Source organism: Mastacembelus armatus, chromosome 1, assembly GCF_900324485.2.
Source record: "Mastacembelus armatus chromosome 1, fMasArm1.2, whole genome shotgun sequence".
Taxonomy (NCBI): domain Eukaryota; kingdom Metazoa; phylum Chordata; class Actinopteri; order Synbranchiformes; family Mastacembelidae; genus Mastacembelus; species Mastacembelus armatus.
In genome coordinates this window covers 18909107-18932262 of record NC_046633.1, presented here as the reverse complement: position 1 = coordinate 18932262, position 23156 = coordinate 18909107, and the positions used below count along the sequence as shown (strand labels likewise).

At 41.0% G+C, this 23156-nt stretch overlaps 1 protein-coding gene across 8 annotated transcripts; it reads left to right on the top strand.

The window, feature by feature from the left end:
• The first annotated feature begins 422 nt into the window (after positions 1-422).
• ldb1b (LIM-domain binding 1b) lies at positions 423-21524 on the top strand. Of its 8 annotated transcripts, none has more exons than XM_026302427.1 (11): positions 8163-8316; positions 13242-13344; positions 14341-14385; positions 15875-15950; positions 16045-16147; positions 16244-16416; positions 17010-17132; positions 17232-17315; positions 17999-18122; positions 18222-18370; positions 19324-21524. In XM_026302427.1, exons 1-11 carry the CDS (start codon positions 8283-8285, stop codon positions 19552-19554), a joined length of 1245 nt encoding a protein of 414 aa, XP_026158212.1. In that variant the 5' UTR covers positions 8163-8282; the 3' UTR covers positions 19555-21524. The 8 variants fall into 8 exon arrangements, with proteins under 8 accessions (XP_026158210.1, XP_026158209.1, XP_026158212.1 ...); XM_026302426.2 differs by lacking the exon at positions 8163-8316 and adding an exon at positions 11079-11798; XM_026302425.1 differs by lacking the exon at positions 8163-8316 and adding an exon at positions 423-657 and having other exon boundaries at positions 17999-18370.
• Positions 21525-23156: the final 1632 nt, after the last annotated feature.

Genomic DNA, 23156 nt, shown 5'->3' with positions numbered 1-23156 from the left:
CTCTCTCTCTCTGTCTGTCTCTCTCTCTGTGTCTCTCTCCCTCTCCCTCTCCCTCTCTCTCACTCCCTCTCTCTGTCTCTCTCTCCCTCACTCCTCCCACCTGAGCTGTAATTTGCAGGGCTGATGAGGGTGAGGGCAGAGCAGAGGCAGGAACAGAATTCGACTCACTCCGTAACACACACACACACACACACACTTTAACACGCACTCTTAAGCACACACACATACATAGACAGTGTGATTCACAGTGTACAGCTACAACTGAGAGAATCTGATCCTTTGTGTGTGTGTGTGCTCTTTTTAAACCTCTTCTTCACCTCTTTCTCTCTCTCTCTTACTCCCTCGTCATCACTCTCTCCCCCCCCTCCCACCGTCTCTCTCTCTCTCTCTCTCTCTCTCTCTCTGCTCCCTGGTGGTGGTGTGTGTCTGTGTGAGTGTGCGTGTGTGTGTGTGCGTGTGTGTGTGTGTGTGTGTGTGAGAGAACCGTGGGGATAACAGACGCTCATGTGAGCAGCCTCAGTGGCGGCAGCAGTGACTGGTGAGAAAGAGGAGAGGAGAGGACGAGAGCAGAGATAACAGAGCCAGCACCACCATCATTCTGATCGGATTCACACCAGACATGTGAGAAGATGTCCGTGGGCGGCTGCGCGTGTCCCGGTAAGTAGCTGCCGTGGTGATGGTTGCTGTTAACGACAGACTGTTTCCAGTCGCTGACTTTTTCTGGTCATTGTTGATGTTGTTTGTTGTTGCTGTATTTTGGTTGGTGAGTGCAGCCAGTGCTGTAGCGTGACTGGGGCAGAGAGAGGGGACGAGAGGAGAGGTGCCCCGGGGCCCTTTGGGTCTGTTTGCAAAGGCTCATGGGAGGTCGCTCTGTGTGATGGTTGAGAGAAAGGAGAGCAAAGAAAATACCAGAAAAGATGGATCAACACGTAGTCTTGTTCCTTCTCACTTTTCTCTTCAGCCTGACAACAAAGTGATTTTTACTGTTTAGTTTGAGGAGAAAAAGATCTGTGCTGGTGGTGCAGACATCTGGGCATGAAGTTGTTGCTATGGCACCACTAATGCTACTTCTTCTTATCTCCCTCCACCGGTTTGTTATTGTTCTTGTTGCTTCGCCGCTACTGCTTCTGCTGATTTCAGACTGATGGTTAACAACAGAGTTCTTTTAAGGTCGGCACAGGACCAGATGTTTCAGTCTTTTCTCCACAGTGGAGGTCCTGTTAGAAATCTGCCTGACTTTTCATGCAGAGATAGGAGAAAAGAAAAGAAAAAGAAGGATCAAAGTGTGACATTTAAAGGGCAGAGATCACTGACTTGGATCAAAGGCTTGCATGATTGATTCTGCGCCACTTCTCAAACAAGAGTTATTAATGAATGTGATGTTTGACAGCTCACATAGGAGTATATAGTTTACGATGCATAAAGAGCTCGATGATGGTTCTACAGATTCATCTCATTTAGGTTTAGAGGCAATTTTTGTTACTGAACATCATGAGATTTGCTTGACTGTAAGGTAGTTTTAGTATGCTAAAAGGATGTCATTCTCATTGCTGTTCTTCAAGTTTGACATTGATTTATAATGGCATTGTTAATGGAGTTTCCATCCTCTTTTACCCAGAAGTCCTTGCTTCTCAAGTTCATAGGGATAGCCCTCTTCTGAGAGGCAGAAGAGCAGAAATGTAGTGACCTTGCACTCAGGTGTTTCAATTGTTTGCTTCGCCATTTGTCTATTTGCAGCTGTTTTCTATCACATGTACTTAATTTGTGTCTCTGTCCTGTTTTGACCCACTGCTGTTTTCAGGGCAAGGAAAAAATATCACACAGACAGCCTAGTTTCATTTCGGGCTAAACTAAAAGGGAACTGACAACATGATGACAAAACAACTGCAGAGCCAGAGTTTTGGTTGTCACCATTTTTAATAAAATTGGTTAAATTTGAGAAACAGCTGAAGGGTTTCTGGGAGTTGAGCCACAGAGAACGACCCAGAGGGAGTAATATCCTACATATTAGACCACCATATTGAGAGGTGTGTGACTTGTTCACCATCTGTGAAAGCTGAGGAACTCCCTGAAGTCCCCAAACAGTTGTGTTTGGGTGTCGAGTGCCTGACAGCAATCAGATAAACAGATAATTCTTCTCGTTTTATTGACTTTAATCAGACAGAGGAGGAACGAAAAAGAGGAATAAGGGTCGAGAAATAAACCCTGTGCTGCTAAGCCTCAGGCAATATATTAAGTTTTACAACAATTTATGTTGCACTACTGATAGGACTTGTAGGGCATGAAATATAACCCTATAGCTTAAAATCTATTCATAATCACGATTGATGTACTCAGAACCTACTGCCATGGAATATTCAGCCAGAGGAGAGGAGCATAGGGTGCTGTATCACCCTGACGTGGCCTCCTCTTCTCTCCACTGCCTCCCAGGCCTCAGTGGCAAACGTGGTCAAGCCTCAAACAGCTGGGATGTGGATACAGAAATTTAGCCAACCACGCATCCAGGATCAGATTTCCCTGGTGCCAGCCTCGACTTTAATCATTAGAAAGACGGAAACACTAACTGGTTCCATGTTTTGTGGTTTAGAAACTCCTTAGCTGGCAGATTATTTTAAAGTCGGAGAGTTTAGGCAGACCAAATTAGAAGACAATGCCGACTCATCTTGGCCTTGTAGACGTATGAATCAAAGATGGAAGGACCAAGAAGGATCCAGAAGTATTGAAAAGAAAGAGATGTAATCAAACCAGACAGATCTGGTATCAGCAAGAACAAACTCAGAATGCACAAGTGGATGTGTATGTGTGTGTGTGTGTTATAGTTCTATGAATACATACAATTGGTCGTGAACACACAATGGCAGAAGGAAACTGGTGTATCTGTGTTAAATATGACTGAATGCACACAAGAGTTTTGTGTGTGTGTGTGTGTGTTTTCTATCTCTGTGCAGTGCTCCGTGCTACGAAGGCAAACGCTGCCACCTCAGCCGTTAAACAAGCCTGTGCAGCACAGGCGGGAGCATTTGTTTAGAACCGGGCTTTAGCTATCTTGCGGTCAGATTGCATACTTAATCAGCGCGGTCATGGAAATTTCCAAAAAGACGTATTACCACACTCTTGTGCGCTCCACTTTTGCTCTCACATTGTTCTCTCTGCCTCACTTTCTTTGCTTTATGGATTTTTGCTTTTTCTGGTTTTCTCATGATTTGTTTTCAGTTTATAGAAACAAAGAAGAATTGATTTACTTTTCCCATCCTACATGATGCCCTGATAATTGGCTCGCTTCACTGTGGAACACACATCTACCCAAACTCTAGAAAAACAACATTTAACTGGGACATGAGGCACAAAAGGAATGACACACTGTATTTTTTCATACATACCTGAGTGTGTGTTGAGTAAAACTTTGCACACGCACACACAGAAACAATCACTTAAATTCACTCATGTCAGCTTCCAATTAACCTAAAGCTTGACCTTACAGTAATGCTGTTGATTTGCACACTTGTTGTTATCCCCCTCTAGCACCTTTATACATTTATACATTTGAAATAAGCCAGAGAGGATCGAGACATGCTGCTCTGACAGACTTTAACATAAAATATGATGAAAATATGAAACTACAGTCTTTCTTTAGTTGTTCACTTGTCTTCCTCTCATTCTCTCTTGTTTACATTCCAGAGCTGTGTTCAACACAGAACGATCCTCCCCCTTCTTGTGTGGGCTCAGGGTTTGTGTGTGTGTGTGTGTGTGTGTGTGTGTGCGTGTGTGTGTGTGTGTGTGTGTGTGTGTGTGTGTGTGCGCGCGCGCGTGTGTGCGTGTGTGTTTGTGGACATACGCACACTTACACAGCATGTGCCCCAACATGTGGATGACATAAACAGTGGGGCACAGTGTGTGTGGGGATGTGCTCCAAGCTGCGACACAGTCATAAAGAGAAGTTATTATACAGTACGCTCTCTGCAGCTACAGATGTTTTGTGCTTTGTTTTCAGACTGCAGCGCTGACCTACTCAGACCTTACATTACACCGCCCGGTCTGTGTTTTCTCACCCCCCTCTCCACCTCTAGCCTTTCTCCCCCCCTCATCTCCCTCCTGCACACTGTTTCACTCTGCAATGTGTATACATCCATCCTTCTTTCCCCTTTCTTCCTCCCTTTAGTCCCTCTTTCTCTTTGACACCCTGATTGCTAGCGTATGTTGCCTGGCTGGCTGGCTAGATGAGGGGAGAAGAGGGGGGTGAGGAGAGAGGGAGGGAAGAAGGGGGAAGGGACTGTGGCCTCTCATGCAGAGAGTCACATGGTGTCCCTGATTGGAGGAAAATGAGTAAAGACTGCAGCCCTGGCTGAAATGGCAACAGACAAAAACGCACAAAGGCTGAGCTGTTTAGAGACGGGTTGCACAACAAGAGAGACAGAAGAGGAGGGTGTGATGGAGGAGAAGAGAGAAGGAGCGAGCAGATACTGAGGAAAAATGTGGATTAAGAGAGGAAGGGAAGGAGGGAGGGAGATGAGGGAGAGACGAGATGGAAGGGGGGGGGGTGTGCAGAGAGCTGAGGAACCAAGAAAAAAGAGGCAAGTGAGAGATGAGCACTGTAGGAACACAGGAGGAGTAGGAGGGAGGGAAGGAGAGTGAGAGAGAGAGCGAGGGTGAGACAGAGTGAGAGAGAGAGAGATCAGACTATGTGTCTATGTTTTCTGCAAGGCTGAGCAGTGACGTGATTGGCTGGGGGGTGAGGGTGGGGGGTGGGGGACCTGACTCTGAGATCAGAGACAGACAAAATGGCTCCCAGAGAACAGAGAACGCAGCATCAGGGCACTGTCATCTCCCCTCACACAGCTGTCAGCTGACACCAGCCACCACCACCACCACACACACACACACACACACACACATGCACATCCTTAAAGGATAAGCCACCTGCAAAATGCCACTGTGAGGATACTAAAAAAAAAAAAAAAACTGAGAAGGATGACTAATACTGCTTTATCATTAAGTTTCACATACATGTATATCACATACAGATATGTTCATGAGAAACCGGCTCAAAGCAGAGCCCTTTTCCAATTTAATCCATTCACCCGTTGGCCTGTTATAACATGTGACGCACTAGCTGCTGAAGTTCCCTTGTTGCATTGTGCCTGTGTTTGCCTGCCAGAGAAAATCCTGAGTAGGGAATTCACTCAGCCAGTGAGAAAATACTGTTGGGCAGCATGAAAACAAACACACTGGCTCACTGTGGCCACAAGAGGGGGCTGCTATCAAAGGACAACATCTGATTGTAGGTCAGTTAGAATTTCTTCCCACCCCTAATGATGCATGTTGAAGCCTTGGCTGTAAATCCAATGAGGAATGATGGCTTTCTTCAAAATTAATAAAACAAGCATTTGCATACAGTTTTACTCGTAATACACATTTGCACAACAGCTTTGATTGTTCCTTTATGTAGAGTAGTTGTGATTTTATTTTCTCTTGCACAGCAGCTGCATCAATAACAATTTTCTGTCTGACACTTCTGCAGTATAAGCTGTTGAAAGACATATTAAGATCCTTAAGTCAAAGTAGCAACGCCACAGTGCCAAACTACTCCATTACAAGAAAAAGCCTCTCAATTTTGTAATTAAAAATATAAAAAGTTAAAAGAATAATTACTCATAAAAAATAGCCCCTGTGACTAACTGGGGTTTGGTAATGTAAAATCAGATGATGGTACACAAAGCATCTATTTCTAAAATAGTGACATACTGTATGTGGTAATATTGTATATGAGAGGGATAAGAGGTAAGATCAACTTTATTAATCCCTTTTTATTTTTATTACAATACATTACATTTGATTGCATTCATTGTATTTTCAAAGAATAAACCGAGTTGAAATAACCACATGGGAAGGTCAATTACATATATGACAAATCAAGTTACTTCATCACGTCAAAGCAAAGATCAGATGCCCTAAAGCAGTCATGTCTGAATATTTATGTCTGAGTATTTAGGCATAACTTCGAAGCATAACATGTTTTGACAAGCCTGGACATAATGTTACTTTGACAGCCAGAGCAAACAGACTGTATTTACCTGTAGACATTTAATGTGAGTTATTTGACCAGCTACAGATTCTCATAATTCAAATGCAAGCAATGGATTACCATAATCTAACCCAGTGATTCAGAAAAAATATTCCAGGATATTGCTGCGAGTTTGTGAAATATAAATGGAATAAAATTACAAAAAAACATATGTTTCATTTGCTCATACTGGATGATGACAAAAATAGCAAAATTTGTTTCTAATTTCATGAACATAATTATTATTGGATGTTGCACAAATGTTACACTGAGATATTGTAGAATAAATAAAATTTTGGGTTGACCCCAGAATCAGGAATATGTATCATACATCATCTATGATAACAGTGTAGGAACTACAGGCTCTTAGGGTTAGACACTGGTTTTTTGTTTTTGGGTATTATGTATTTTGCTCAACCCTGTGTGCTCTGTAGTCATAATCTGCCAAATCCAAACAATAGTTCATGTGTTTTTTTATGTTTGAGCGGCTCAAGGTGACAAGGTGATAGTATTATATATTAGTTTGTCCTGGTTATAAAAAAGAGAGACAATCATTAGTTCCATGATACTGTAGAAATAATCCAGGTACTGTTTAATTAGAAGAGAAGTTCAACACTAAAACATAAAAGAGTCAACCGGTTTCACTAAATTTGTTATAATGATAATGGTGTATAACTTGTGTGCTCATTTGGCTATTTATTTTTATTTCTTATTTCCTTAGCTTTTGCTTTTCACATGTTACTCTGTCCATATTGAGAGGTCACTATGTAATACAGAAAGTCTATAATGACAGATGGATAGGATGTGAGACATTCATTATATCTGTTTTTAGACTGTGACCTTAAAAATGCCTCTAAGTGAAAGTGGCAATTACTGCAGGTCTGGGTTAGCTAGTTTTAATATCTTTGGCTGAGTTTATACAGCTACTGTCTTATTTATGTAGGATACCAAAAAGAATTACCAAGTCCTTAGTTATTATTTATATACTGTGTATCAACTACAGAAAACAACAAAGGGAAAAAGTAGGATTTAGCTTCATCAACTAGCTCTGGCTATCTCACCAGGGAGTTTTAGCTACGTTTGGATTTTACTTTGACTGTTTGCTTTCATTAAAGATGTTATCTTTGAAATTATACTGCATCTTCCTGTGGCATAAAGCAATTGGATGAAGGTCAAACTGTTTCATAGACTGTTGGAGGATTCAGGCTGTAACAGTACATCACATTTCAGTCATATTTAAGTCAACGATGTATGTTCTGTATCAATAAAATAACTATAGCTGTTAGATGAATGTAGTAAAGTAAAAGAAAATGAAAGTATTCAAGTAATGTAAAGTAGAACTACCACTGTAGTTATGTGATTCTGACCCACAGACTCTTTGACCTAAGGCTGTTAGCGCACATTCCTCCAGAAAATGGCAGCTTGTCCTCTGGATCCTTTTATCAGGGGCGAATCTGACAGCTGCATCTCTGTCCCTCTCTCTGATCCAGCAACAGAGTACAGCAGTAGCAGCTGCCAAATGTGTAAAAGCTGCCAGACAGTGACTACTGAAAAGAGCCACAGAGCGATGTAGCTAGCTCCCACATACAGGAGTGGGCCTAGCTCTCCTATTGTTGTGTTTACAGAAGGTCTGATATTAATATTATGGGGTTGTAAAACCTATGAAACAGCAGCTTTGACATTACTCTTTGGGAAAGAAATGTAGTGAATGCAATCTATAAAAACAGGAGTGGTTTTGTTTTTATTCCTGTTTAGGAAAACAACAAAGGAAACAACAATTACGACTCATTTTTGAACTAGGGTCAGTTTGGTCTGGGCTTTTTCTATACTCATACCAATAAAAGACTGTCCCCAGATCAGTGTTTGAAACTGTGTTGAAGTAAAGTGGTCGGTTGTTATCAGAACTCTGGCAGATGTGTGTGCTACTCAGTTTCCTGTTGACTACTGAGTGGAACTGGCGGGCTGCACACATTTGTAGAAGTGCATGAGAGCCCACATAAACACCCAGTGATGCTTGCACAAACGTGCACACATACACACACATGGAAAACAGACATACGCACATGATGGCATAGGCATTCTCCCCCCTCCCTCCTCGTGCCCCTGAGCCTGACAGTCTGGACATGGGAGATATCAGAGTGAGGGAGAGGCATGAAAACAGAGACCCAGTCTGTGAGTTAGATTAGTGTATAGCTGTGAAAGTGTATTTGTAGGTGACAAAATGGCGATGTCAGAACAGGTAGAAACTGAAGGAGGTAAGCCTGTCTTGCTGTTTTCTTTTTTGTCTTTCTCATAGCTGATTCAGCAATAAAATCCCAGAGGTCAAACAAACCATAACAGCTGAAAACAAAAAGGTCTGTATTTTTAGGTAGCTTATCTTTGATTTGTTGATATTCAGAGAAATGCTGCATATGTTTGGACTCTCCGTTTTTTATTATCTTTGACAAAGATGAATTAACCAGTTGCGCTTTTGGTTTAAGTGTAAACTTAACTTGGAATTTCGGGAGTTTATTCAGCCATTGCCTGCGTTAGCTTTAATCACTTATTATACATGGATTTATGACTTTAGGTGTGAATGTGTGCCTGCAAATGGGGAAATAAGGCAAACTGGTGAAATGAAGGTTACGGAGGAGTGTGTGCGTGTGACTCGTTTGGTTAGGGTGCTGGTTGAAGATAAGGCCTGTTCTATGCCTGAGAGCAAAAGAGATGGTGTGTGTAAGCCCTTCAAGCCTTATCCTGACACACCTCCCACCCCCACCTCCTCTTCATCACCCCAACACACACACACACACACACACACACACACACACACACTGGAGATTAACTCTGCCATGTACCATTTCAATGGGCAAGCTTTAGAGACACACACACAAACACAGGATTAACCCTTCTGTGTCCATTTCCATGGATGATTCTTAGCCCCTCTCTGGTTGTAACAGCATTGACTGGCTCATGTTGCCATGGCTACAGGGGCCAGCGAATGTAAGATAGGCAAATCCACATAAGTCACCCACAACAGACACTCAAAGCTACTACTGACTACTCCTCCTCCTTTGTACTAGACATGCAAAGATGCTGCCAAAAGATTGACAGGAGCCCCGTGAGATCTGAAGCGTTCATGTCACAGACTTACCATGATCAAACCAATACACATAAACTCAGATCAAGCATCTTTGTTGTTGGTCGGCTGAGAAACAGGCCTTAAACCAGCTTATCCTCTCTGCGTGTCTCACTTGGGCAGAGACTTTACCATATTATATTTCATAGCACATCAGCGTCTACAAAGAGGTCACGTGTCTCAAGCAGAAGAAAAATAGACCTACACGAAAAACATAGGGCGAATCATAATACCTAAATGTTTGATTATGAGGTCCACTATTGATCAGTGTACTGGTATGTGCTTATATATATTATATATATATACTATGCTAATAACGTTCCAGTTCTTTGAAGAACTGATTCTTGGAACATCTCCTCATCTATAACATACATGTTAAAAAGTTGTTCCAAGCCATGATTATCTTCACAATCACTATGAAGACTTAATATAAGACTTAATAAGACTTAATGTTTATACAAACCATCTGAGTCACATTTGAAAATAATTTAATCTAACCTAAAATACTGCGGCTAGCTATTGTTATTATTAGTATAACTGGTAGTAATGGCAGTAGTAGTAGTGGTAGTAGTAGCAGCAGTAGTAGTCATACCTTTCAGCATTGTTCAGATATACAGTAGGCCCTGTTAACTGTTTATACAGAGCAGCTCATAGAAGCAGCTTAATTTGTGAATAAACCATTTTTGAAACATCTGTATGTACATAGAATATAAATCACTTTTTTTCAACCTTGATCTAGGAGCAACTTTCTAAGATATTTGACCTCAGTCATTCTTTACTATTAGGGATGAAAACTGTAAATAAAATAACCAAATATTACTTGCATACATATATGAAAACCTTGTGACCTAATACTCCTTGTTCTTTTTATATCCCAGCTTTGGCCATGTGGATGAGTCCTTGCTGGCTGTGAATATCTGATTATAATTTGAAGCGATTTGAGCAGATTTAGAGGACTATGGGATTCTCCCATCTCATAGTGTCGCCTGTGAGTGTGTATGTGTGTGTGTGCAGAGAGAAAGAGGGAGAGATTCTCAGTGGCAATGGATTTTACTGGACTACCTTGGAGGAAGTTCAGTTTATAAATTCAAAGACAAAATTAATCGTTAGCAACCCCATTCATTTATCCTTGAATAATAGTTAATTTATGGGGTGCTGATCTGTTTTTGATTGATCAGGCAGATAAATCAGCTTTGCATGCACCACATCGCAGAGTCCAGACCAAGATCTTGTCTGAGACTGTCTCAGTTCAGTTGTTTGCAGCTGACGTGCACTAATTAGGTAAATATGAAAACCACTTTGCAGTCAGCATGATCTTTGTTTCCACACATACTTCCACTGGGCTGCATTAGGCCAATGCTCATCTGTGTCAGTGACAAGGGAGGGATGGGATGCAGGGAGGAGGAAGGAAGAAGAAACTGCTTACCAGACAAACCTTTATGTGCAGTTGTGCATTAGTGGGGGGAGGAGGTGGAGGGGCAGGGAGAGGGTGGTTGGCGGTGCTGGGCAGAGGGGAGAGGAGCAAAGGCATTGCAGAGGGAGAGGAGGAGGAGGGCCTACAGCTATTGTTCATGTCCTCCTGTGAACAAAGGGCTCATCGGGGTCCGTATGTAAACCCACAGCAGGCTTCAGCCCACTGACAAGGCCTCATGCGGGACAAAACATAACCGTGCGACTCCCGCAATTTAGGCCTTATTCCGTTTCACTCTCGCGGTTTGAGGAGATTTTTATTGATCCTATTCAGAGGGACGTATTGTGTTGGTACGTCGCGTCCAGCCAACCGCCGTCCAGCGGGCCTATCCGTTTTTACGCACGGAGCGTACACACGGTCTATCATCACGGGGCTGTAAACATCAATTCTGTGATTGGACTTCTTTGCAGGTAAAGGCTAGTTTTCACCAAACACACACTTTGGTCCAAGTCTGAGCGTGGATGTTGTGTGATTAATGTAGTTTACGGGCCGCCGTGGTTGTGATTTCTCGTGTTATTTCGATGTTTTCTCGTTGAAAGGGGATTTAACGTCAAGCCGTTAGCAACACGGCTAACAAGCTAACTGGTTCGGGCTTGCTAGCATTAGCCTACTCTGTAGGCCTACGGGCCAGTATTATGCACATTTAACGTTTTTGTTGGTGAATATTTCGGCGTTTGATTGTGTGTAGTCTATGTGTAAGTGACCGTCTGCTGGTTGCTATCGTCGAGCTAGGTCCACTCGCGTCTCAAAATGAACTGTTTAATGTTTTAGCCTAGCTAGCGGCTAAGCTAAGTGTTAGCATTTGTAATTGCCTTTGTAACCGGACAACTTTAGATCAAATGTGCGTTAACTGTTGAAGTTATGTGCTGCATAAATTTTGGAAAATGAATTTTGACTTAGACTCGATTTAAAACACCAACTTGGGGTTAATGTTTTGTTTAAAGTTTGCTAAAGCAGGTTATATTCCGTATGGCAGTCAGGGTGGCAGGTTAGTGTTATTTAGAGGGGACCTGGTAATGCTCAGTTAATTTTTGTGTCAGAAGATCGTCTGAAATCAAATGTTAACACTGTTTTTTCCCCATCTATGCCACTCAACATTGGAGACAGGGCTTCCTCTGAAGGTTGGGTGGCCAGGAGGATATATCTGTGTATGTGCAGTATATATAGAAAACCATGTCTGCTTGTGAGAGAGAGGAACATCATTCCCTGTGGAGGAAGTGGAGTCCAGCTGATGTGATTGTGACTGCCTGTCATTAACCACTAACAGGCGAGGAGAGGAGCTAATGGAGCTCTCAACAACTAATGGACACATAACCATTGATTATTTATTTATTTATCAAGCCCATTTGTTTTCCTCTGGTGGTGCATCCAGCCCATAGCACAGTGTTGCTGCTGGCTTCCATAGTAAACAACTTGTTTTACACAAAGTGATCACAGGGTTTCTAATGGAGGCTTTATGACTTTTCTTCTGTGTAGAGGCAAATCTTGTTTTAAAGATCTGTGCACCTCTTTGTCAAAATCTTATCTTGTTAATTTATTATTTATTTACCTCTAGGTCTTTAAGAACTATGACATGCTATGTGGTTACTATTATATATGCAGTAGAGACCAGAAGAGAGATTCAGGGTAGCTTTAAATGGATATGAACATGGGTGATTGATTTAGATCTAACTGGATAAGCATAGGTTTCTCTTCAATAGTCAGTATTGGGATGGGTTCTCTGAATATCTCACAGGGCTGCTATCTGTATGATTGTATTGTTGTAAAGTCTAATTTCACATTTAACAGTGTTGGAAAGAAGTCTGCCCATTTACCTCTTCCCATCTAGAAGAGGCTGTTGAACTCTGATTGACTATATACCTTAAATGTGCATGCATACATGCTGTGTTCTCAAGTCACACTTTTCCCATGTTCGAAAACGTCTCTTCAGTATAATTTGTCTATTTCTCCCTGTTTGTGTCTCTAGCTATACCTCTCTTTGTCATACAACACACACACAAACATTGTCAGGGATATGTTTAATATGCAGAGACAAGAGAGAGACTCTATAAGGCGGGGCTTCACCATGGTGACGGCAGGGGTTGTGACCTAGAGGCTACCTCGCCTGGATAGCCTTTATAGGGGAGCTGGGCAATTAGAACGGGGGCTGGAGCTGTGCGTGACAGAGATTCATCAGTTTTGTGTGTAATATGTGTGACTGGGGTCAGTGTTGCTCTGTTGGTGTTGGTATGTTTATGTTGTGTGAGTAGATGTGGGAGTGTCTTGTTTACAGAAGACTGACAGCTCATCATGGTTTTGTGCAACAAGATTGGTGTATTTTTGATTCAAATGTTTGGTCTTTGCCTACTGCTGGGCCAATATACAAAATGTGTTGATTATTACATTCATAGATTAATAAACATCACATTTGTTTCCAAATTAATCAGGGCAATCTTGTTATATCTTTTTAGTTGAATCCCCAATAAAGATATTCTTTGCTATTATTTGAAAGATCCCATATCCAACTTTTTCTAGCAATCTGTGAACCCGTAAAATAAATAAAAAATTTCTGTTCTGTTTTGTTCTCATATTCTTCCTTGGTTCTCTTCCAGGCTGTTCGTCCAAGTCTTTCAAGCTGTACTCTCCAAAGGAGCCCCCCAACGGTAGCACTTTCCCGCCTTTCCACCCCGGCACCATGCTGGACAGAGACGTGGGGTAAGTTTTATGTCAGTGTCTTCGGTGTGTCTGGCAGTGTTCGGACTATGAATATTTGTTATTGCATTACTTGTTATATAGGTCTGTTAGAACAGCATTTGTAAAATGAGGATTTTTTTTGCAATGAGATGTTCATGTGGAAGACATTTGCTAATAATTGATTCAGCTTGGCAGTGGGTAGCTTGACCAATCTACAAACACCATGAAGTGGAGATCAGAGTTAGTAAGCATCTCTACAATATGGAGTTGTATTTGTTCGGAAGGTTAACAAACTGTCAAAAAAATATGTTTAGATGTGCATTGCTTTTCAGAAGTTGCTTTCTAGATCAGCTACAATTTGTTACTAATTAGATATTTGAGCTAAAATCCAGGTAGAGTCAAGGTGGTATTGGGTTTGTTTTCATGCTCAATTGTAACATCCAGTATCACTTAGGATCCACTGTTCAATATCAAACATTTCATGAAATTGTGCCATAAGGAACATTGCATATATGTTTTTTTTCCAAACGGGTAGTAGTCATTTTAAAAGATTTAGTAGTGATGTACTGGCAGAGAACGCACCTGTCAGTCAGATGTCAGTTGCTGAAAGAGCTTTGTTATTTAGTGTAGTGACATATTGGCCTACTACCATTAATGTAATCCAGTATTCAGGCAAACATCTGTTGAATTATAGTGACAAAAGTGTAAATTGTTGCCTGGCTGTGTGGGGCCAATGGTTAAAGCTAAACTAGATTGGACTTCACTTATATTGCTCAGTAAGGTTAGAGCTTGTGTAGAACTGTGTGCAGTATTGCACAGCTTATCCTTATGCAGTAAGCCAGTCTGCTACAGTTGGTTTATGTGTATTTGTGAAGTGTTATTTACCGTCTTCTTGTATCATCCAATTTGTGCCATGTTTGGCTTGCGTCCCAGGGTCATAAAGATAGAGTAGCTGCTGTAGGGGGGCATGTTCACACTGTGGCTAAATGTAATGATCTCTCTTTCTTGTATCTCCAGTCCTACCCCAATGTATCCTCCCACATACCTGGAGCCAGGAATAGGGTGAGGCTGCAATATTCCCATTATCTCAAGCTGGTGTGAAAAACGCAATAATGAGATTAGTATACTGTATTATCTGGCCTATAAGTCCCACTGGAAAGTTAGTCGCTTTTAGCAAAAATGACCTTGTTGAATGAAAAGGTTTTTTCAGTGTATAGGTCTAATTTCTAATTATATTAATTATAGTCTAAGTTAGCCTATAAAGAACATAAGCTAGGCATAACAACAAGCAGAAGTGCATTATGAAAATTATTCATCTGTGTCAAGTAAAGTTAAACTCTGCCAGTGTCATGGAGGAGGACATGAAGCAGCGTTTCCACCTCCTCTTTCAGGTTCCCTGAATGTCAACACTCACCCCAACTTTTGGACGAAATTTTCACTTGTTTCACTAGAAGTTATAGTTTAAGCGTTTATACTTTTCCGGTGTATATTATCTTCAGTTGAGTCAAGAGTGCCATCTAATGCTGATGACTCCTGGACGAAATAATTGTAAATATACACATATTATGTCGCCTCGCTATGTAAGTTGCACTACAAGCCAAAAGGGGTAAAAAAAAAGAAAAAAAATGTGTGACTTATAGTCCGGAAAATACAATAGGTAAAGGTGTGTGAAGTTGTGTTCTGATCTCAGCTTATATATTTAGTCTTATATATTTAGATGATGCTGACCTACACAGTGAGACATAATATGAGTAATTCTTTAATAAATGTATCTGTTCTGCTTTAGGGTCTGTAATAACCCTATAGGGCTACAGTGATTGACTTATGTGACACATGTAGTGCCTGAACAGGGAAAACATACATACTTTGCTGTAATTGTGAAAATGAATGACTGAGGAAAGTCAGACAGTCACAGAGAATAACTAAATTGTGGTAGAGTTGCACAACATCCATAATTTCAGCTATAAATGTGAATATCACTAAGGTGGTCAACAGAAAAGCAAAATATCCAGGTAACCTGTACTGACAAAGATGGGAAACACAGCAGTTCTTCCCCACCATTTGTAAGGGTAGTGCCACAATCTCAGTATCCCAGTACCCCTAAAGCCAAAGTCTGTGCTCCCATATTGCAACACCAGCAGCTAAATTTGTAAACAAGCCTCTTGTGGCAACATCAGTTCTGTCTGAATTTTCAGTCATTACCCCATATGACGATGGGTCAGAACGAAGCAGGGAGTACAATTTCACATTTTATGGCGAACTGCACAATGCCCATTAGAACATTGCTTCAAGTTGATGCAGAATACACTTTCTTCACTACTGATATGTCATTAGTAGTGTAGTTTGCATGAGCAGAGCCTTACTTGACCAAATAAATATAAATGTTAAACTTTGTTAGTATCAAATTATAGTTCAGAACCTTCACACACTTTGGCCTTTATGTAGAATTGAATATACACACGTATATGTACACACAATTATAGTCCTATTCCATAGGCTGTTTTCATCCCCTGTTCTGTTTTTTTTTTCTCCTCTTTCTGTGGTGACCCAGGAGGCACACACCATATGGCAACCAGACAGACTACAGAATATTTGAACTCAACAAACGGCTACAGAACTGGACAGAGGTTCAGAAGCACACACGAGTGCACACACTGTATGCACGTACAAAAACAATCCAGAAATGGTGAGAGAAAATGATTATTTTTCTCTTTTCTACAGGAGTGTGATAACCTGTGGTGGGATGCATTTACTACAGAGTTTTTTGAAGATGATGCCATGTTGACCATTACTTTCTGTCTGGAGGACGGACCCAAACGTTACAGTAAGAAACAAAGTCTCTTTCAGAGACATATTGTCCTCCAGCCAGGATTGTGCCTTACTTTTCTCATGGACCTTGTCTTTTCTGACTCCTCACCAGCAATTGGCCGGACGTTGATCCCACGGTATTTCCGGAGTATATTTGAGGGTGGTGCCACTGAACTCTACTATGTACTGAAACATCCTAAGGAGTCCTTCCACAATAACTTTGTCTCCCTTGACTGTGATCAGTGCACCATGGTCACCCAAAATGGAAAGCCAATGTTCACACAGGTGTGTGTTTGAGTATGCCCTGGGAGTGGACACGTAACAGAAGCGTTTTACAGGATAATGCATTCTAACATGACAACCCAACCAACACCAGTCTTTCTTGACATATTAAAATAGAATATTAACGGGTATGTAAAATCTGTGGGTTTTTTTTTTTGCAGGGATCTCTATTTCATTTAATTGGACACCCTGTGTATATCTGTGCAGTACTGCAACTTAGAAAACATCTCTGTAACAGACTGAAAACATCAAAGTGTCACTTGAAAACTGCAACACTGTGAAGAGATTTATATTATTACGATGCATACAGTTAACTTGTAGGTTGCAATGTAAGGAGCAGTTCAGCAGTAAATTGGATTTCCTATCAAAGTTTGAATTTGCAGTGCTGTGGGACCTACAGCATTCACATTTTCACCAGAACAAAGAACAAAACGTGTTCATAAAGAGAGATGTTCAAATGTGTCTTAATAATACTCAGATACTCATATGTTCAGTTCCAACGTTTGCCCTCCATGTGTTGTGCAGAGTTGCAGCATGCCCTGTTCTCTGCATAGATTTCAGTGCTCACCTGCTGTATGCTGTCTGAAACTTTGTAGGTGTGTGTAGAGGGCCGTTTGTACCTGGAGTTTATGTTTGACGACATGATGAGGATAAAGACGTGGCACTTCAGCATTAGACAACACCGTGAACTCATCCCTCGCAGTATCCTGGCCATGCACGTGAGTGAATCCACATAGGCAGACATCATATATGCTGTGTGTGGTGTGTATTTGCGTGCTGGCAAAAGTTTTAAAATCTGTTGTCTATTGACCTCATAGGCCCAGGACCCACAGATGCTGGACCAACTCTCTAAAAACATTACAAGATGTGGCCTGTCAAACTCCACTCTCAACTACCTCCGAGTATGTGAAGCACATAAACCCTTTTAATGGTGTTTTTCCCTTCATTGGTCATGGTCCCCTTATGCCTTAAATGCTTTGGTACAATTTAATTGTTGAAATATTATTATAGGTCTTCAAACTATTACTTCAGAAAAGGTGTTTTCTGATGAAACCAAAGTTCACTTGTTGCATTATGATTCCTATCTTTTTTTTTCTTCAAAATATTAGATGAGAATCTATGTGGGTAGATCTACTCTACTCAGACTGTGACTAGGATATATAGCCTCACAGTGTACATTTAAAGGGCTGATACATACAGACCACATCGCTGTTTCTCTGAGGCATCAGTTTTGTAAATGTTCAGGTAGTATGGAAACACTGATATTTAAATACTAGCATTTCAAAAGCACCTCATCTGTCGGCATCTGGAGTGTTAACATGGTTCCAGTGCAGTGAGCAGAACCACCTGAAGGCCATGACAGGGATCATAGCAATGTAAACCTCTTGAGATGTCTCTGTGTAAAGTGGAAAAAAATAGTTGTGCTAATTTGCTTCATGTTTGTTTGTTTTTTTGTTTTGTTTTTTGTTTTTTCCAATTAAAGAGGTTTCTAGTCCAAATGTGTGACACTCAATAATCAGCTGGAGCATTTCTAATGAACTTGTGTTATCTCTAACATGTTGCGTCTCTGTGTTTTCACCTCCAGCTGTGTGTGATTCTGGAGCCCATGCAGGAGTTGATGTCCAGACACAAGACATATAGCCTCAGCCCCAGAGACTGCCTCAAGACCTGCCTCTTCCAGAAATGGCAGAGGATGGTGGCACCACCAGGTAGGTTAACCTCAAGCACAGGTGTAGGCACACACCCGTTTCAATATACAGTTATTGGATCTGTAACTCTTTCTCTCTCTGTTCATTCTTTCTCTGTAGCTGAGCCATCGAGACAGGCCCCTAACAAACGGCGGAAGCGTAAAATGTCAGGTGGCAGCACCATCAGCGGAGGCGGAGGAACTAATAACAACAACAACAACAAAAAGAAAAGCCCCGGCAGTGGCTTCCCTCTGTCTAGCCAAGTTCCAGTAAGTACATTATTGCCATCTAGTGTCAATACTCTGTAACACTACAACACAAATTAATTACATGAATATGATGGGGGTAAAAAAAAAAAAAAAAAAAAACTAACTGGAACCCGTTCTTCTTACGTGGTTAGCTGGATTATTCTGTTGACGATTTGACCTAACCTTGGGTCTGTTGGTTCTTCCAAAGCCATGGTGAGATTGTTGTCCTGGCTACATATCTGCAGTCTCAAACCTTCTCAGGAGCAGTCATTGTAAACAGAATAACCTCTCAGATATGATCAATGTTGGACCAAGTCCATTCAACTAGGGATGCAATATTTTGTCACAAGTGGTCATCAACACTGGGGTGATTATAATAAGACAAGCATTTAGAACACGGAGCATGCTGCGTGATCAGCAGGGCCCTTTTGCTCATCTGACGTTTGCAATAGATTTAGTCGAGAGGGCATCATCTACTTGAGTGGCTCTCAGCACCTCATATTAAATGGCAAAGGAAAAGGAATCAAACATTATTACACAGTGTTCATTACACTTCTTAGCAAGTGGCAGTTTGCTTTATATAATAACTTTTTCAGGGAAGAAGCAATGAGTTAACAACTCAGTTTTACTTCCACCCCTGTTCTGCAGCAATGGAAGTAAATTCTTGAAAGTTGATGCTAACAATTGCTACAGGTGTCCCAACATTTGAAGAACCAACATAAAATATCCAAATATCCTTATTCACAATTATATCTAGCATTTCTCATTTTCATATCCGTTAAGCCACAAATCTAGAACAAGGCCCTGATGCTGTGTTGAAACTGATACACTCGAACTGCAGTTCTTCACCAGAGAAGCTGTTTTTGTGTTTGACAGAACAATAGGTAAAAATAATACAAACTAATACTTAGTAACACATACTTGAAAGAGCTCCCCACTAGTAATTTTTCTGCTCTTCTTCTGTGCCTCTGCAGGATGTGATGGTGGTGGGAGAGCCCACACTGATGGGAGGGGAGTTTGGTGATGAGGACGAGCGTCTGATCACGCGGCTGGAGAACACACAGTTCGATGCGGCCAACGGCCTCGACGACGAGGACAGCTTCAACAACTCTCCGGCGCTGGGCTCCAACTCGCCCTGGAACAACAAGGCCCCCTCCAGCCAGGAGAGCAAGAGCGACAACCCAACCTCACAGGCATCGCAGTAGAGCCCAGAGCCCTGTGACCTCAACACAAACCCCTCTGTCAGTCCACAGCCACCCCACCCCAACAGCCACTAGTGCAACAGCAACATTCAGCATCCACTCACTAACCCAGACATCACTGTAGAGTACAGATACATTACATGCAGGTAGCCTGAGGAGCTCAGTCTGTCCTCTTACACAGTTTCACTGAGCCAGAGGACGTTTTACAAGTTTTTAATATTAGGTGGCGCGTCCACCTCTGACATTTTCCTCATCTCAATCACAATATGTCTCATCTGCTTTTGCTAATTTCAGTATGGAGGGTGACCAGGCAGATGTGACAAAGCAGGAGCAGGGATTTAATCCAGGGCGGAACTGTGCACTAAACTGTCCATACTGAAGTTCACATGTAGGAATGGTGGGGTGGAGGGGGCGGGGTTAGCGGGTCTTTGAGATGGTGGCGAGTTGCTTAGGGACAACTTGTCTGCCTGTCCTCTAAACATGGCTCCCAATTCTCGTCTGCTGCACTTAACGCAGAAGTCATTTCTGGTCTTTGTTAATAGAGTATATGTATGTTTGTGTGGTGTACACGAGTGTGTGCGTGTGCGTGTGCGTGTGTGTGTGTGTATGAAATATGTAATATGTGGAGAGTGAAAAAAGGCAGTTTGAGCATATTTGTGGCTTTGCTGACGTGCTCAGACCAGAATTGAGAATCAGACTGTAAAACCATTGAAATTCACACACTAGTAGGAGAGCTGACACCCCACACACAGAGACACACACACACACACACACACACACACACACACACACGTGCACACAAACAGTGATTGAAGGATTCTGGGTCTCCTAGTGCCCGAGCCATCTCTGATTAGACTACAGTGAATGCAGTCTTTCATAGAGAGCATTTACAATACATACATAAACACAGTTACACATTTTGAGAGTTTTTATACAGTATATATTTCCCTAGAATGTTTTTTAATTTGTATTAAACGCCTTCATTTCAATTGTTACTTTTTTTATTTTCTACCAATACTGAAAAGCTACAGACCAAGGAGCAACACAGGACTTTTATCCCTCCCCTCTCTAAAATATATTGTTTTTATCTTTTATGTTTATAAAAGAGAAATAATTTAGTGTGGATGTTTTTATTTTGTCTTTTTGTTCCTTTTTTGGAGATTTGAATTTTTGTGTATTTGTGCTTGTATATTTAAGGTAGTAGCAAAGTTCTGTCTGACTGTAATAAAATGTATTCTTACTTAGATTTACCTAAAGCCATCCCAATGTAAAGAAACAAAAATAGGAAAAAAGGTGAAAAAACACTCATGACCCCGTCCCCTCTATCTTCTCACCTGCTCTTTCCTCTTCCCTCTTTTTTAAAACTTGTGTAAATTAAATTACAAAACCCACAGGGGTACATTGGCACCATGGAGAGATGATTTTACTATTTCGATTGATTCTTCTTTTTTTTTTTTTTCCCCTTAATTTATTTTGGCAGAAATCCACTTATGAATTTCTTATCTGCAGGAATCAGTTTTCACTTAACATTGATCACAATTTTTGTGTACTGCAACTATCGAATTGATGTCAAGTGAATGTGCTCACTGACTTTTAGTTAATTTCATGTTTAAACACTGGTTGCATTTTTTTAAATAGATTTTGTTTAAATTGTTTTTGATTTGTCACCACCTTCACAACCAGCAGTGCGATACCATCAATCATTTTCACATCTAAAACCAGCTTAACATTGAGTTTGGTTGACACATTTGGTAGTGATGCTGAATTTGTCAAGTTTGATTAAAAACAGCTGAAGCTAATTTTGTTACACTTGATTTCAGCAGCAGTTATGATTGAGTTTGAATGGTGACTTGTACCTTCTCCAAACCCTGTAGAGAAATCATTGTTTGATATATATTTTTTTGATTTGGTTAGTTTCTGCCCTTGATAATTAATGTATGGTACCAATAAAAAGATACATTTTCACTTTAAAAGATTGTGGAGTTGATTTTTGTTTCTGCAACACAGCTGGTAAGTTGGTGCTGGCCTGAAGTTTGGGGGGTTTGACACTGAAACTGTAAAACTTTATTTTGCTGTGTATTTCTGACAGATGTTTGAGAAGAAAGGTTTACAATTTGTCAGGTCTGTCTTAAAACCAGACCTCCTTCTAATGCAAGTGAACGTGAGCTTCAAAATCTGTACAAAAATGTATTCCAAGGTTTGTCTTAAGCTGACGTGATGGTTGGGCCACCTCAGTTACACAGACAAAGGTGCTAGTGAAGTCCCCAAATTTACTGCAGCATGAAAAAAGCACAGCTTTCTACCCTCTGAATAATGTTTGCACAAGGTAAGCATGATGGGTGTGGTGAATAAAATGATCTTCAAGCTGTGGATCAAGATGAGAAAGTGGTGCTGTAGAAAGTAAAGCTTTCTATACTTTCCTGCCTATTTTCTCTTATTAAATATTTATACAGCACATCACTCTTCTCCTCGCCTTGAAACAAACCTCTCCTCTGTTTAGTCACACCCTATCTGTAGTCTGGCTGTTACAACCTGTGACATCGAGCTATCAGACAGGCTTCCAGCTATGCTGCCGGGCATCCTGGTGCTCCTCAGATCTTCCTTACAGTGTTGCCGTCTGCTGGTACTCCATCCTACTATGTAGTTAATTGCTTCCACCTGTTGATCCAGAGCTACATAAAACCTTGGATAGGAAGCCAAACTGACAAAGACAGGGAGAATATAGACTCTGACACCAGACAAAGGACCAGATCACAGAGCAGTCCTTTCTTGTGTTCTGTGCATGGTATTTTGTCCTCATTCAGGCTCAGAAAGAGAAGGAAAGATAGGATACAGTATACCTGGGCTCTGTGCTTGACTGCCAATGTAATTATGTTGTCTACATATAAGTAATTGACACTTGCTACCTCACTCCATCTCCTATTCAAAATGATTCTTTTTCATGTTAGAAGTAGTTGGTGTGGTGACAGTAACCAATAACCAAACATGGAAATGCCATTATCTGATGTTGCTTCCATGAAAGCACAATTTCCTTATATTTTAAATAAGATTTCCATATACTGACTGGTGGAAAGTAATAAAGTACTCAAGTACTGTATTTAAGTACAGCTTTCAGGGACGCTTTTCTTAGTATTTCCTTTTTCTGCTAATTTATACTTCCACACATAAAGTAGTACATAAAAAGGTTCAAATGAGCTTCACCTTGACCCATTGCAACCTAAATGATGTGTAAATCAGTAATTATGTGAAAACAATAGAAAGCTGTCAGTCTATGTAATAAGTACTTCATATTCTAAATTAAAGTTTTCTGCTACTACATCTGTAATGACTTAAGTCACATTTTGAAAGTAGTGTCTCGATTAGTAATTTATTATATTCAGTATATATATATATATATATACTGAGAGGGAGAGAGAGAGAGCGAGAGCTACTTAACACATCTAGTTACTACAAAATGGTCTGTCTTCATGTTTGTCTAATAAAACTGGTCAGATTTTGCATCAACTGTAGGCAGCTCTCTGTAGTACTGATAACCAAGTACTGACAAAAAGATCATTCACAGGCTGTTGGGCTTCATTTTGAGTTGTCAAATGAAAGGCTGAAGA